The sequence below is a fragment of the Nyctereutes procyonoides genome, unplaced genomic scaffold, assembly GCF_905146905.1.
Source record: "Nyctereutes procyonoides isolate TBG_1078 unplaced genomic scaffold, NYPRO_anot_genome, whole genome shotgun sequence".
NCBI classification, from domain to species: Eukaryota; Metazoa; Chordata; class Mammalia; order Carnivora; family Canidae; genus Nyctereutes; species Nyctereutes procyonoides.
Window position 1 is genome coordinate 22,760,084 of NW_026575120.1, and position 17,330 is coordinate 22,777,413.

Consider the following 17,330-nt stretch of genomic DNA (forward strand, 5'->3'; position numbering starts at 1 on the left):
TGCTCCATTTTCTCCTGTCCTACTTGACTCTCTTGCCAGCTCCCCGTCTTGCCAACTCACAATTTCAGGAGACTTGCCCACACATCCCTCTCGTCTACATACCACTGAGGGCTGCTGGATGAAGCTGGATTTAATTTCAGGTGGCCTATCACATCTGTGTCCCTCGGTGGCTTCTCACCTGTTCCTGCTCAGGTGCTCCTGTGGCCCAGGGTACTCAGTCATCTCTGAGCATCTCCTGGCCCCTCCACCATCACAACGCTGCCCCTCTACTGCTCCTCTCCCACCCAGTGCTTCCCGCTCTGGGCTGCCAGGACTCCTGGTCCTGTCCCCCTGCAGCGCCCTGCATCCCGTTGTCCTACCTGCTTTCATTCCCCTCCATCGACACACCACATTCTACCTTGCTGCTCATTTTCACTCTATTATTACATTTGGTCAGATTTTTCATTAAAAAAATAGGGACAGGGTGCTAAATTATAACTGGGGTTCAAAGTATCACACTACTGATTTGATGACAAGCTCTCCCCCTGAGTTTGCCAGCTAGAGATTCTAAGCAGAAAAGCACGGACAAGGGGAGACTGTGTCAGAAAGGAGGATGGACAGAATAAAACGTCCCTCCTGAGAGAGAGGGGAGGCTGCTAGGGTTATTTCCACTGAGCCCTTAACCCCTCTTCTGAAAGTGGCAGCACTCAGCATGAGAAGCTCTTAGGAACCTGCAACAGTCTTGTGCATTCCAACAAAGGGGAAAGCAAAATGTCCCAGCTGCTCCACAGGCCGCTCCACAACATCGCTCTCTCCCCCATCCCTGGCAAGCCCCGCTTGCACTCCTTGCCTGGGGAGGGGGGCAGGATCCAGTCTGTGCAGCTTCTCCGTCCATGTCACCCGCGCCTCGGATCGGAGGCACGAGTCAGCTCCAGGGAACTGCCTCTGGACCTGGCACTCCTCCATGGGGCTGCACGGAGGCCAGGACCAGTAGTGGCTGTCACCTCCCGTCCCTACTCCACTTCAAAGTACAAGAAGTGAGAAGCTTTGGAAAGAGGCTCCTGACTTTTCTGTAGTGACTAAAAACCACAGCTTTCTGCACGATTTGGTATGTGAAGGCCCGATGTTTCCTGCCAGCTTTCTTACCAGGCTCCCACCACACGGGGCTTATGAGAACTGGAGAATACTCTGTTTTCTTCTGAAATCTGTCACAAGCAAACCATGCAACGAGTGCGTTTTACTGCCCCCAACCCTCCCCTGCCGTTGAAGCCCCAGCAGGCTGGTCACGGGGCTGCTACAACAGGGCTTTTGCAGCCTTCGTGTTCTCTTTCCATTACAGAGTTAATTTCAAGTTCTCCCAAAGATAGGTTTTCTCATTATAGATAAGGCAAAATGTAACTGGAAAAGTAGACCAGCTTCCCTTCCATTATGAGTAGAAGGTCTGCTAAATTTTGATTTTGACTTTGCCATAGGTCGAGATCAGGGGAAGTATTCTCAACCCCCTTCACCCATTTCTAGAAAGAAGCAGTTGCTGAATTAAAAGAATGAACTCAAAGAAAAACTGATGTGGTGAGTTTTCAATAAAAATTCCACGCTGCCAGAGAACTAGGTACATTCCTGGGAGATTATTTTAAATATTCATAACTTCTAAAGACATTTTTTTGTATTAAACTGAAAATATACTGGGATCATAAATTCCCTTTGGAATTCTAGTATTGTGATTTTCATCTCTTCCCAGACCTTCTCTCCTTTTACTAATTATCTACATGCGGTCTAACTGCATATAGACATAAGCACTCAAATGTTAGCAACATGGAACAAAAGCCCCCTAATCCTTTCTTCATCAGTCATATTTTGCCAGAACTTTAGTCTTCCAGCTGGTCCTCTCTCCGAAAGGCACTGGCTAGGCAGAGGCTGAGCGAGCGAGCGGAAGGCAGTGCCAGCCCTCCCTTCACCTAGCACAGCCCCAAGCACGTGACGGACCCCTCTGGGCCTCCATGTTCTCATCTGTAAAAGGTAGGGATACTGACGGTACCTGTTTCTCATGGGAGAAGATGAAAGAACACATTCAAAATACTTACAACAGTACCTGGCAAATAACAAAAGTTCACAGTATTTGCCATTAGTGTCATTTGTACATGACACTTTTTGTAGACAGCATTCCATACTGTAAACCTAACACAGAGCTACTGACAAGTGACATGTCTCCTTATACACTGCAAGACGGATCAGCACAGACCCCCTTCCTGCATTCTCACTCCTGAATCACAGAAGGAGGCCTTCACAGATGAGGCATCCAAACATCTTGCAATTCCACCCCTTGTTGCAAATCCACTCCCACTCCTCTCTCCCCTTCAACTGACAGGTCCATGAGGGGTGACACCATGGTCTGTTTTATTCACCAATATATTTTCATGCTCTTCACAGGGCATGATATGCAGATGTTTACAAATATTTAATAAATGAATAAACTACTTATTTCTAACAGCAAGGAAATCCCAACCCCATATTCCAATATAAATACTATGCTGAGCTAAACCCTGGCTGCCCACAAAGCACAGACAGTAGATGGCTAAGTGCTCTAGGAAGGATGTTAAGGGAGGCTGGAATGGACCATCCTGGACACTGGGCAATAAGGCCTGCAGGTTCTTGGGCTGCGCAGACTCAGAACATAGACAGTGCACCAGAACCAAAGAGAAGCCAACATCAACAGAATCTAGTTACCTGACTTAACTCTAGGATAGAAATCATTTTAACTTGCACTGTCATGATGTAAAATAATTAGAGGGAAAGTGATATGAATATGGACTCTTCTCCACCCTGCAACCATCCCCCTAATTTTAGAGAATAGAAAATGAAGAATGAGGGGCACCTGGGTGCCTCAGTAGTTGAGTGTCTGCCTTCGGCTCAGGCTGTAATCCCGGGATCCTGGGATCAAGTCCCACATCGGACTCCCCCAAAGGAGCCTGCTTCTTCCTCTGCCTCTCTCAAATAAATAAATAAATAAATAAATAAATAAATAAATAAATAAATAAATAAATAAATAAATAAATCTTAAAAGAAAGGGAAAAAAAAGAAATGCAAGAAGAATGAAAATTAGATAGATGATCTGTAAGATACCTTTCCAACACTGCTATTAAGGAGCACAGCCCAGGCCAGTTTTCTTCTGGGCTGTAGACTGAACTTAAGAATCGTACACCTATGAGATGCAGGACACTCAGAAACCAGAGAAGAACCAAAGTAAAATGGGGACACACACACACACACACACACACACACACACACACACACACGCTCATTTTACTCAAATGGTAGAATTTAGCAATAATCGTGCACCACACATATGATAACACAGCATTTTCACAGGGTCAATCCTAAAAGTAAATTCGATCAAGTTAGAACTATACTCCTTAAGCCAGAAAATGCTCAAGAAAAAGTAAAACACAGTAGGAGCAAGTCTGCATAATGGCAAACTTGATCATACTATCCTAACAGCATGATAAATATAGATTAAATACATAAAATACAAAGTCACTTATAAAATATAAACAGCATAAGCCAAAAAAGTATACAATATAAAAACAAATGTCATTTTTTAGAACTGAGGCAAATCTGGATAGACCTTATCCCAATCTGTGCAAGTTCAAAGTTAAGAAAAAGTTATTATCTCATTAATGTTGCAGGACTGTGGATGCTCATGAAATGTAAATCCATATTTATGTTGCTTTTTGGCTATAAATAAAAATTAGCCCCTTTCCTACCCAATGAGGACACAGACCCCTGATGCTCACTGCGTCTGTGCCCACATCTTCCTGTAAACAGGCTACATTTCCTAGCTGGTCCTGCAAGGCAATGTTGCTGGCCGAGTGACCACAGTTCAACCAACAGCACATGAGCAGAAGTGATGCTGGCCAATCCCAGACCTGGCCAGCTACAAACTCCCAGGAGTGACCCTCACCCTTTCCCCACCAGACAAGTAATAAGCACAGAGGCCTGTGGGGCCCAGAGGACAAAATGAGTGAGAAGTACAACTCTGCGGCACTGAGCCACTGAGGGCTCAAGGCTTCTGTCAGTCCCTCTACTCCAGCTGGTCCTCCTGTGTTAGACACTCTGGGGACATGGCCAGTTCCCCTTTACGTGCAAGTGCCGCACGCCCCAGCTGTTGCCAATGCTGCTCCTCCAAGGCCTGCCTGACCTGGTCCCTCGCACACTGCCCCGGGGTGGACAACTCTGAGGAAGGGCATATATTCCACAGAGCCCTCACCCCACCCCTACCTCCTGAGAATCAGGCCAGGGCCAGAGACTTTGACCTGAAACTACATCATAGCCCAGTTCCACCCTCTTCCCATCTTGCATCCCCAGCACCTTTCCCTAATCCTGTGCCCCCAAATTCCCATCTTGGGCTCTGCTCTTGCTGACCCAAAGCTACAGCCCACCCTACTGCTGCTGCTAGCTAACTCTGCAGGGGGCTCCTCTGCTATCTCCTTCAATCCTTAGAACGCCCTATGAGGTAGGAATTTTCTGCTCACAGAATCTTCTGAGCATTTAAATATCTCACACCCATTACTGGGCTAGAGTGCGGCAGAGCCTGGACTTGCTCCCAGGCCAGCTATCTCCATGGCACACACACTCACCCACTGTGCTTGTTATAAGCACTTATTCCATGTTCTGTCTCACTGTTTCATTATCACATATGTACACGTAATTCTGTGACAGTATGTGAATACTGCAGAGTCAAGAATATCAATAAATACTAAATCAAGTCTATGGTCAGACAGCCATGAAAATTCCACGACTGACCTGAATAGCAAGAGAAATTAGCAGTTCTTATCTGATCAACCTATAAGAAACTGATAAAGGAGGCAGAACCAGAGATGTTATCTATAATTTAAAAGAAAGGGGCTGACTCAAGTTGAGTCAACAAGGAAATTTCTGGCTTTGGTAGTTTGTCCAATAGAATTAAAAATGGAAAAAAAGGGGCTTTGTTGGTGTTAACCTTGAAACCACAGGTTGACACCAGTCAAGTGGAGGGCAGCAAGCAGCAGGTAGGACACCGGCCCAACAACGCTGGCACTGGGGAAGAGAGTTTTACTGGTACCTGCATCAAATTCACCAGAAAGAAGCCCATTTCCAATATGCCCAATGCCTGCATAAGGGCCAGGGAGTAGGAAGATTAAAGAGTGGGGGGCAGACAACACAAGATATTATTCAGAAAAAGTCAATGGGTGATACACAAAATGAAGTAGAGTAGCAAAGGTTACTTCTCTGGAGATATCAGACCACAGTGGACACAGGGGAGAAACCACCTGGGGAAGACACACACGGGCCCCTTGTTGCCTCCATCTGCCTCAGTGGATAACAGAACCTGAGAATTTGAACACTTAATGAATTTTAAAACTTTTAAGCTTTAAGATCCTAAGAGCTTCTTATTGACTATCATCAGTACTGCCTTTTGAAATAGAAATTTACTAACCAGGAGGCACCATGAAGTTCACAGTGCCCATTTCCTCACTGGTCTCTATTTCATTTTGAACACACACATCACTTTCTTTTCCTGTATTTACATAAATTCAGTTTTGGCTGTTAAGTCTTAGTTATGTGGAAAAGACTGCTAACTGCTTACCCTGTATAAATTCTCACTTCTTCCCAAGTAACACAAGGGAAGCACAAGAAGGCCCTGTGCCTGGGTTCTGCTCACAAGATGCAGATGGCATTGTGGGCTGGAGGCTCTAGGGAGGCTCCTCAGGGCTGCCTCAGCTCGCATGCACCTTTTGTCCCCAACCTTCCTCCTCTTTTGGCCTGGAATTTGGGTAGAAAAGTATATGGGTGCCTGTCGCATCACAGAACTGCTATCCCAAGCCAGATATTTCTTGTTTTTAGGAAAAAATAAGACACTTGGTGCAGGTCACTTTTAACTGGGTTTTCTGTCACAAGCAGCCTGATTTACAGCCTGAGCAAAACAAGCACCACTCCATATCTTTCACAAACATGGTGTCAAGAAAGAGGCAGAACAAACAACTTTTCCTTTAAGGGATGAAGAAATTCAGGTTTAGAGTTAAAAGTGGATCAGTCCAAGTTACACTGTCCACACATGACTCAGGACACAGACATCTGTTTTTTGGATTCTTGCTTTATGAAGTGTTCTTTCTGCTGTCACACCTTGCTTCTGCTATGACCAATATGTCTTCAAGTAATGCTGAATAAGCCATGGTTCCAGTCTGCCACTAAGCACGCGGAGTCTCTCCCAATGTGAGCATACGTTTAAGAACTTCTATCATTTCACGGGTATAAAAGATAATAAATTATCAATTCCCTCTACCAAATGCAGAATTATTTTAAGACTGTTAGTGAGCTGTGAATACTCACTTAACAGAACTTTCAGTACTTATTCTTCTGCATTTTGAAAGAAAAGGCTACCTTAATCCTTTTGATTAATTGCTCTATTTTGCTTTTCTTTATAACCCTTTAAGAGTCTAAGGTAAAAACTTATCATTCTTTCTCATATAATTCTTACACAAACTGCACTCTTACTTGTTCTGCATCTCTTGTTTAATTACATGATATTATCTGCATTAATCCTACTCAGGAAGAACTGACAACTTCAACCACACACACACACACAAAAAAAAAAGATGAGGATACTGCATAAATTGCTTAGCCCAAAGTTAATCGTATAATGCGGAGAATAAAGAGGCTCTAACAGCTACTGTAGGATTTATCAGCTTCCCTAACAGGGTCACTTGGTATATTTTAATAAGACTAATTAAATACCTTAACAATGTCATTGAAACTTCATGAATCTTTCAATGAATTACAACCTCCCTTTACAGCATGTTTTCATTTACTAATCTCACTTAAAATGCAAAGAACTATATAAGAGACCAACAGACACTTACGAACGCCTCTCAGTTAATTCTGATTAAATGTGGGTTAAATGCGAAGAATAAAGACCACTAGTGACCCATGACATAATTAAAATTATACCCTTCTATCACAGCATTAATCCTCTTATTTCAGTATTTTCATAGATCTTTTTTCTTTCAGATTATGCCTTAATACCTACATTTATTCCCTAAAAGGTATTTCTGTATTGAGAGACGCTTTCTAAACATTTTGATGAAGCACATACTCTGGTGCTTAGCCCGTGGAGGGTATATAGTGGGGGGCAGACCCCACATGGACTTAAATATTAGTAAGATTATAGAACTGGCTCAAGGAGTGAAACCAGAGCATATAGTACACATTATAACATCTTTAACTCAGTACAAAACACTGCTTTTCTTGAACATACTAAACACTATTTATCTTCATAAAATGAAAAGCCCTTGATCCCTGCACCTCACCCCTCCCATTCCCCTCCCCAAACAATCCCAGCCATGCACAGTCTGTCCTTCCCAGAGCAAGCCCGTGTATGTGAGCACTCAGTGACAGCTGCAATCTTCAGTACTGTTAGGATGCACTTGCCAGTTTTACTGATGTGCGTGTTAATATTTTGAGAGAAGGAGAGGGACACCAAGACTAAGTGCCCCAGACTGCCCTTGCTGCAACCCCACCTCCAGCACCCAGTCACGTGAACCTGAGCCACTGAATCTTTCCAAGACTCAGTTTCCCCATCTGTAAACTGAAGAAACTGTTGACCTTCACATAGCTGTTGATAACAAGCTCTGAACAAACTCTGGGACACAGTGAGCACTCAGTAATTATTTCATTTCACAATGATCTTCAAAAGCACATGTATCTCCTCACTCAAAAAGGATGAGATTCAAAGCAGTGCAGCAGCAGCTCTACTCGAGAGCACAGTTTAAAAATTCTCATCTGTGAATATAACCACTGCATGACCCACAATCCCCATTCCCAGCTATTTATTGACAACCACATTCACACAGAAAATGATGCACACTTTTATTTATAAGAGCCAAAGAAGAAATAATCCAAACATCCAAATGGTGAATGGATAAACAGACTATGGTACATCCATATGGTAGAGTAATAACTTACCAACTAAAAGAGGAAAAACCTGTACAGGTCCAACAAATGGATGAAAGGCTCTCGGGAGCATTGTGCCAAGGGAAAGAAGCCAGACCCAAACCAAACATGCCAGAGGAGTCCACTCAGGACTTGATCACCACTGCCAAGGGATGGGGTGGGGAGAAGAGTGCCCATAGAAGGGCAGCCTGAGGAAGCCTCTTGGGAGACAGGACTGCTCACAACATTGCAATTGAGTCGATTATACAATTATGCACCCCTGTATAGTTTCACAGGCTTACACATCACAAGGACTAAACTGTAAAAAAGATTTTTTAAGTTTCTAATCTTTTGGGAGAAGTGCTTTCCTGTCCTTTATAATAAAATAGGGCCTCTTTCAAAATTTATCTTAAAAATTCATTTTAACAGAAATCTACAGGTCTTCAGAGATTCCAAAGAAAATAAGTATATAAGATAAAAACTGGTGTGCTTTGCAGGACACATCAGTAAAAACAGTCCATAAAGATTTTCTTGGCATATACAGGAGGTTCTGAGAGTTTGAAAATCTGTATTATCGTCAACACTGCATTGGCTGGATTATTACATTACAGAGGGGCAAACTGCACTCAAGAGTTTTAGTCACTATTTAGGAAAGGATGCATGAAAGGTTTTCATTTCAACATAACAGTTTCACTGAGCCAAAGACTCAACATGACAGTTTAGCACACATTTTTAGAAGGTACCTTTTATAATGTGGCCTACTGGCTCACTTACTGGACAAGAAACCTACTTCATATGATTTCGTAAGTACTCCCAGAGCTCAGAGTTATCTGTGTGGATGCCCACCATCCACAGCTGGTAGCTGATCTCTACCCAGCACACACAATGTATGCTGGCAGGACGGCAAGTCAAGTCAACAGGGTGCTGAATCTCATAACCACCATACTTAATAGCTGTTACCATAGTGTTTAGCTGTTCCTGTTACTGCTGCAGATGGGAATTCACTGATATGATTAAATTTGATGGTATGATAATATATGGTAATCATGATTAATCAGAAACCCACTAGCAAATGGAGGATGTTGGGTATTATGTCACCTGCATTTTAAACTGCATTCTCTCCCTGCAAGCCTGACAATGTTTGACAGCTGGAAGGCTCTCATCCCACACTCGCCCGCTACTACTCATAGATCTGATAAGAGAAAATGCCCATCATTCCTTCCCGATCCTAAGTGCTAATAATTACAAGGCATTGCAGCAAGTTGTAAAAACAGAGGTTCAAAAGAAAGACTGGAATAAAGTCTAGATTCACATCTGCAAGAGCTCTAATCAGAAAGAAATGGAATTTGAGGCAGCAGTCTCATCAAACATGATTTGCATGAAATGCCATATAAAACACATCCAGGATGTGTCAATCACCACCACCTGATACCATGTACCCGTTCCATGGGAAAAGAATGGACTCAGACCAACCTGTGAGGTACTATAACTACACAGTACACACAAATGGAAATTTTATTGGGTCAACCTAAATAATAAGGTAATTGCTAAGAAGATTAAACTTCTTAGCAGTCTTTTTAAATGTAATTTTTACTTTTAATTTCAACAAAAATCACTGAAAAATTACTCAGCAGCCAAGTACTTGGCACTTAACTGGCTACCCTGAAATACCAGCATTTATCCAATACACCAATTCAAAATCAATTGACTGAGCACGTTTTAAAGTACCCTACACGTCAAGAATCTTTACAACATGAGTTACTTAGGATTTACCCATATGCTTAAAAACAGCAATTGCACTGACACCTGAAACAAATTAGTTTAACAAAATCTCAAAGCAACACTTTAAAAATATTAACCAACATTTCAGTGTTACTTTAAGTGAACAAACTTAAAAAAAAAAAACTAACACCTCTTTGAGGATAAATACATAACTGGAAAATATAGTTACAGATAAAAAGACAAGACTTCAAACTTTACATCAGTGACAAAAACATCAGGGACAGCTTTTGTGGGGAAAAAGGGAAAGCTATCAGACTAACATGTAAAACAAAGAGTATTTGGAAATGAAAACAAAATTCAGACAGACACAAAGACAGCAAGTCACTTGCAGAAAGGTAAAGGAGCCTCCCAAGCCCACTCCCCCACAAAAACAAAACGACAAAGAAAACCACAACTGTTCTGTGAACTACATCCAAAGGTCTCAACAGGAGTGGAAATGCTTCATGAGATCATGAGAAATGGCAGGCTGTAGATGGTGAGACTGGACAGAGCGCACATGGAGGGCACCTGTAACTTCCTGAGCCCATCGGCTCCCATGGGGTTCACTGTTCAGAGAGCAGAGCCATAGTTTACATTTGGCAGAGTAGAATTGCAATATAAAAAGGAGTATGAAAAGAATTCATTCTCTGGTAACACTATCAATTGAAATATATTTATATTTCGAAGAAAGGTTAATAACGCTGATTTGAAAAAATAAAACAGCCTGGGAATTAAAGTTTGTGACCAGAAATGTTTTAAAGTGCAGCACTAAGAGCTGTATCCTTAGCAAAAATGAAATATGTGGATCTAATCCTCAGATGCAAACCTAAATTACAGAGCACTTAATGAATTCCAAAAGTGAGGGAGCCAGAAAGGCAGGGGGACTGCCCACCCAGACACAGAGGCTGACAGAGGCACAGAAGCTGCAGCCCGATGCCAAGAGCTAAAGCAGTATCTTCCAACATCAAACATAAGGATGCTTTTCTTATGATATTCATTACTTTGACATTCAAATATTTGTTTTAAAACCTGTTTATTCAATTCTCTCCGTAAAATTTGCCAACAGAAAATAAAAATATTATTTTGCTTACTTTATCACACACAGCATAGAATACCATATTTTGGCCTAAGATTTGAATTTTTAAAAACAATCTTAATAGGGGCACCTGGGTGGCTCAGAGGTTGAGTGTCTGCTTTCGGCTCAAGTCGTGATCCAGGGTCCTGGGATAGAGTCCCTCACTGGGCTCCCCACAGGGAGCCTGCTTCTCCCTCTGCCTGTCTCTGCCTCTGTGTGTCTCTCATGAATAAATAAAATCTTTAAAAAAAAATCTTAAATAATTCTATGAAAAATAGATTTAGTATTAGATTGCCTAGAGTCCTCTGATTTTTAATTAAAAATTTGGAGGCATTACCACCTAATATTATTAGTTCTAAAATAAGAACTTCTCAAATTTTCATAAAATTGTCAAACAAAATGGACTTTTCAGAATGTAAAGCTGGGGGAAGAACAGGAATACTGTAGCAGTAATACCAACTGGATACAAATTCCTTTGAAATTTGGAAATCGAGTGGTACTTATTCTGACTGCCTTTTTACTCTTCAGTCAGATGAGTAGAGCTGAATTCTTGTACAGTTAAGTGAGTGTGATATAATTCTCCAGAGCAAATTCACATTTGGACCATTGAAAACAACAAGCAAAAAACTAAATTATATACCCTTTCCTCCACAGTACTCATTTATATAGGATTCATCATGGAGTCTGAATCAGGAGACTTGTAGGCACACAGATGTGAATTACAGAAACCTAGTGAGCAAAGTGAAGTTCCCTGCAATCTTGTCTTTCCCAACCTAATAAGCTCCTTTACGAAGTCGCCGTTCCTAGGATAGGTGGTGGTCTTGCTGATGGCTTCACAAGCTCACTCATGTTTTAGAAAGACCTGACCCCATGTGTGCAGATGAATTTCCGTACAGAGTCCTACTCATCCTGTGCCCAGTAGAGCTGGCCCAGCCCTGGGCCTTGTGCACAGCAAGTGCAGATAAATAGTGGCTGAATAAACGACACAGCAAATTAACACAGTGATCTTGCTACAAGATTACAGTGGCCTTCACTGTGCTCAACAGATCAGTGTAAATCACATCTGTCCGTGCGCCAAGAAGTCTACTGATTCCAAGAGGCTCCATGATAATTCTGAAGTCAGGCTTCCTAACGTGAACATTTTATCAGTTGAGGGGCAGGGGTGGCGGGGGTGGGGATCATCTTACAAAGATCTTACAAAGCAAAATTCAGTTTAACAAAAGTAACAGACTGTCTCCGGGGCAAACTGCCATCAGTAAGAAATCTCCAAGAGGTTCTGTTGAAATACAGCAATACTGCCCACACTATTTTTAAAATTTTACACTGGTCAAAACTGGCTTTGCTGAAATATGCTGGTCTGTTTTATGGTCTGGGACTAGCATTAGGCAGAAGCACTGGCATGAAAGAGTAACACACATTCACAAAACTGTATTTATACCGACACCAAGTTTAATCTAGTAGAAAAGGGGGAAAAAAACAATTTTATTCAAAAAAGATCTGGTATATGTAAAATAACAGGAGGTGGCCCACGGTTGGGCCCTTAACAATATTTTATTTGTTCATGAGAGACACAGAGCAAGAGAGAGAGAGAGGCAGAGACACAGGCAGAGGGAGAAGCAGGCTCCATGCAGGGAGCCCGACATGGGACTCGATCCTAAATCTCCAGCATCACGCCCTGGGCTGCAGGCGGCGCTAAACTGCTGCGCCACCGGGGCTGCCCCCTTAACAATATTTTAATGGACTTTTTAAAACATACTACCTCTTGTATGTTTTTTAAAATATGTATTTTTAAGTCATCTCTACATGCAGTGTGAGGCTCCAACTCACAACCCTTACATCAAGAGTCACACACTCCACCAACAGCCAGCCAGGCACCTCACCTCTTGTGCATTTTTAAAAAATAGATTCCATCTCATGAATAAATAAATAAAATCTTTAAAAAAAATAGATTCCACATCTAATTACCTGCTCTAAGGAAGATCAATTACAGAAATAGGTAGAGCACTGCACTTTCAAGACCAGAGGTACTCTATAACTTCAGCTAAGATCCAGTATTTGGGGCTTACGGAAAGGTACAACACACGTTAACCACCGATAAAGTGAGCTGAAGAGTCTCTCTTCATCTCTGAAGATGTCTATTGCATCACACACATAACTACTGTGTAGCCCAACGATTTCCTGTCACCCCTACATACCACCCATCTCAAAAACAATAACAAAACATCACACCTTGCAGAAAGTTTTCCAAAAGCAGCTCAACAGTATTGTCCCCAGAGTACTGTATAATTTAAAAATAAGTCTAATTTTGGGCAGCCCGGGTGGCTCAGTGGTTTAGTGCTGCCTTCAGCCCAGGGTGTGATCCTGGAGACCCAGGATCGAGTCCCACATGAGGCTCCCTGCATGGAGCCTGCTACTCCCTCTGCCTGTGTCTCTGCCTCTAACTCATGAATAAATAAATAAAATCTTTAAAAATAAAAAAATAAAAAAGTCCAATTTCATGGCACCTGGCAGACTCTGTGAGTAGAGTGTGTGACTCTTACTCTCAGGGCTCAGGGCTGTAGGTTCAAGCCCCACATTCTGTGTAGAGATCACATAAACAGAAAATCTTTTTTAAAAAAGTAAGTTCAATTTCTCAAAAAAATATTCTTTGATAGGCCCCTGAGTAGCTGAGTGGGTTAAGCATCCGACTCTGGATTTTGGCAGAGGTCATGCAATGAAGCCCTGTGTTGGGCTCTGCACTCAGTGGGGAGTGTGCTTCTCTCTCCCCCACTCTCTTCCTTTGCCCCTCCCCTCACTCATGCTCTCTCTCAAATAAATAAACCTTTATTTAGAAAAGAAATTTCCTCTTATTATCTTCTTATCCTCCAGTACTATGCAGTTTGCCTCTTCTAGGATCAGATACAATTATATTTGCAGAATGGAAAAATAAAAGATGAAAACTGCTAACAATCTAATTTTATAATAAACACATTTTTATAAAAATATCAAGTACATACAACATTGGTTTATGTTTTTCTTAAACTACAGTTGGTTTGAGGGCACCTGTGTGGCTTAGTGATTGAGCTCTGCCTTTGGCTCAGGTCGTGATCCGGGATCCTGGGATCAAGTCCCACATCGGGCTCCCCACAGGGAGCCTGCTTCTCCCTCTGCCTGTGTCTCTGCCTCTCTCTGTGTGTCTCTCATGAATAAATAAAATCTTAAAAAAAAAAAAAAAAAAGCTACAGTTGGTTATCACATCAAGTTTTATCTCTATAATGCAAACAAAACACAAAAACAAGTTCTAATATTGATTATAACATAGTTGCTCACATTTCTGAAAAACAGCAAAAAGTACTTAAAATATTACTGCCCTATAGTTACTAGCAGTTAAACTACCTCACCAGAAGAAATGTATCTGACAACTAAAATCACATGTGCTTATCACTGGGTTATGCAATTAATAAATCTTGGTGGGACGCCTGGGTGGCTCAGCAGTTGAGCCTGAGCCTTTGGCTCAGGGCGTGATCCCAGAGTGCTGGGATCAAGTCCCACGTCAGGCTCTCTGCATGGAGCCTGATTCTCCCAATGCCTGTGTCTCTGCGTCTCTCTCTGTCTCTCTCATGAATATTAAATTCTTTTAAAAAACTAAAAATAAAAAAATAAACCTCAGCTATTATGGCAAGTGCTTTGAATAGAGAACTGTACTCAAATACCACCTAATTTTTAAAAAGTATTTTCAGAATTTCATAAGTTATTTAAAAGAAAAATTAGTTAATATAAGGAATAAAACAATTAAGAATGAGTTTAAGAAACCATTAATTCATAAAGAACTACAAATCAAAGACGTTTATAAAAAAAAAATACTCTGAACTTTAAATCCAATATTGATTTTTTAATATCATCTGACTATACCTAGAGCCTTCATTAAAATCCTTTTGTTAAATATCTTATATAAATATACGATCTACTTAAATGTCAAAGCTAGAGTCAAATATGTTTTTTAGATATTTCCTGAAATCAGATTATTCAGTCCCAACACCAGTCCCAACTGTTATCTGTTTCACATACAAATGATACTAAAATTTTATGGTCTGGTCCATTTTTTTCAACACCGTAAAAAGAATATGTCCTCAATGATTTAATGAAACCAAGAACTAATGACAAATCTAACCCAAACCTCAAAACAAAATTTATTTAAACAGATACAACTACTTAATGGACATTTTTCTTCTAGTTACATTTTTTTTTTAAAAGTGTGTTAAAGACACGGATAAAGCGGGATGCCTCAGTGACTCAGCGGTTGAGCATCTGCCTTTGGCTCGGGGCATGATCCCGGGATCCTGGGATCAAGTCCCACATTGGACTCCTTGCTGAGAGTCTGCTTCTCCCTCTGCTTGTGTCTCTGCCTCTCTCTGTGTGTCTCTCAGGAATAAATAAAATCTTTAAAAAAAAAAAAAATGAAAGAAATGGATAATGTTAGGTAAAATACAGCAAAGTGTGGAGGGAGAAGAATGAATGCTTTCTTTTAAAGATATTTTAAAGAGAAAACTTCCATTTTAAGCTATAAAACCAACAGCTCATTAAGATTTTTGAGGTTTGGGGGGAGTTTCCTTTAAACAAAGCAGAGCTCTCACTATTTATTTTTAAGATTTATCTGAGTGAGGACACATGAGCAAGCTGGGGGGATTGGGGGTCAGAGGGAGAGAGAATCCTAAGGCAGACTCCCCACTGAGCATAGAGCCTTACATGGGGCTCCATCCCAGGACTCTGAGATCATGAAGAGCAGATGCTTAACCAACTGAGCCATCCAGGGCCCCGAGAGATCATTATCATTCCCTAAAATTTCACACACATACCTACATGTACACAAATTCACACACACGGTAACAAAGCAAGGCCCTTTCTCACTTGATGTATGGCAATAATGAAATCAAAATTCATACTCTTTAAGATGAAAGGCATTGTACGATGATCCTGATTCAACAATTTTACAGTTAAAAGAAATTAATTCCATTCCCAAAATTCCACTGACCTTAAGCTTTTAACATTTTCCACTGCAAAAATTATTGTCAATATTTACAAATCTTTAAACTTCTATTTAGTTGGAACCACTTATATTTACTGTATTTGTATTTCTTAGTAAATGCGTGTACATCCCTGTCAGGGCAAATAGAGCAGCTGCTACTCACTGGGAATCTCTGGGGCCCCACAGCAGGCCTGGGCTGGCTCGGGACCGGCAGCAAGGGCACTACAAGAAAAACAGCTTCCATTACAAACAGTTTACTGAAAAATATATGTAATATATTCAGTTTACACTCAATACTTTACAACCCCACATAAGAGAAGGGGAGAGCAGAACCTTTGTCAGCACACAACAGCAAGTGCAGAAGCTAAAATTTCAGCAGGGAAATTTCTATTTAGAACTAAAAGTTTTGCAACAGAAGGGCTTACTCCTCCTAAAATAAAAAAGTTTAGGGTTTCACATCCATATTCCAGTTATCCAGAATATCTAATCCAGTTCCGTTTTCTGACTCCAAATACAAACCTAAATCTAAACCCTCTAGAATCATGAGGGAGGTAGACAAGGAACAATACACATACCATGGTACTGTTACAAAGAACCATCTACTAACAATCCACTATGACAAGATTTCCAGTTTGGTTTGGGTGGTTGTTTTTAAACAAGCAGAACTCTGATCTATCTACCAAAAGAACACAAAATCTTATTAATTTTAAAACAAACATTTTACAGCTGGGAAGAATTCACATGTTAGTTTTATACCCTGGGACTAAATCAGGCAACTTTAAGCCATTTACAACACATGCAACACATTGATCTTGATTTTGGAGGGGGAAAAAAACAAAAGCACTCCCCCACCTGACTGGGGTGTCCTGTATTTTTCATTAAAATGTGCCGCCAGATGCAAGTAGTAAGCTCTCAGGTTGTTAGGTGTTATGGGCTGAAATATGGTACCCTCTCAAATGTGTACGCTTAAGTCTCAACCCCTAGTACCTCATAACAGGACTATATTTGGGCTCGGGACCTTGGAAGAGTTGATCACAGTAAAATGGGGTCACATGGGTGGGCCCTGATCCAGTATGACTGGTGTCCTTTTAAGAGATTAGGACACAGACAGGCACAGAGAATAACCAACCAAGCGAGGATACAGAGAAAATACATAATAATAATGCTATCACGTACCATATGTTTAATTTAAGAAATGTCTGGTAAATGAGAAATACGAAAACGATATAAGTTGAAGGTCAAAATTACTTTATTTTTTTTTTAAGTGTTGTAATTTTTTATTTTATTTATTTATGATAGGCACACAGTGAGCGAGAGAGAGAGAGAGGCAGAGACAGGCAGAGGGAGAAGCAGGCTCCATGCACCGGGAGCCCGATGTGGGATTCGATCCCGGGTCTCTAGGATCGCGCCCTGGGCCAAAGGCAGGCGCTAAACCGCTGCGCCACCCAGGGATCCCTCAAAATTACTTTAAAAACAGAATGCTAATACAAATTTTCTTTAATGCTGGTACTCTATATATCAGACCTTATAGTGAGGGTCAGACTT

General features: G+C 41.2%; 1 protein-coding gene across 3 annotated transcripts in view; it reads right to left on the bottom strand.

Moving 5' to 3' along the window:
- The window catches only part of RBM33 (RNA binding motif protein 33), a 137,021-nt gene that overhangs the window by 45,469 nt on the left and 74,222 nt on the right, over nucleotides 1–17,330 (bottom strand). For all 3 annotated transcript variants that reach the window (XM_055334648.1, XM_055334647.1, XM_055334646.1), the window contains one exon: nucleotides 15,949–16,007. In XM_055334648.1, coding sequence (XP_055190623.1) covers nucleotides 15,949–16,007 — 59 coding nt within the window. The remainder of the gene's footprint in view (nucleotides 1–15,948; nucleotides 16,008–17,330) is intronic.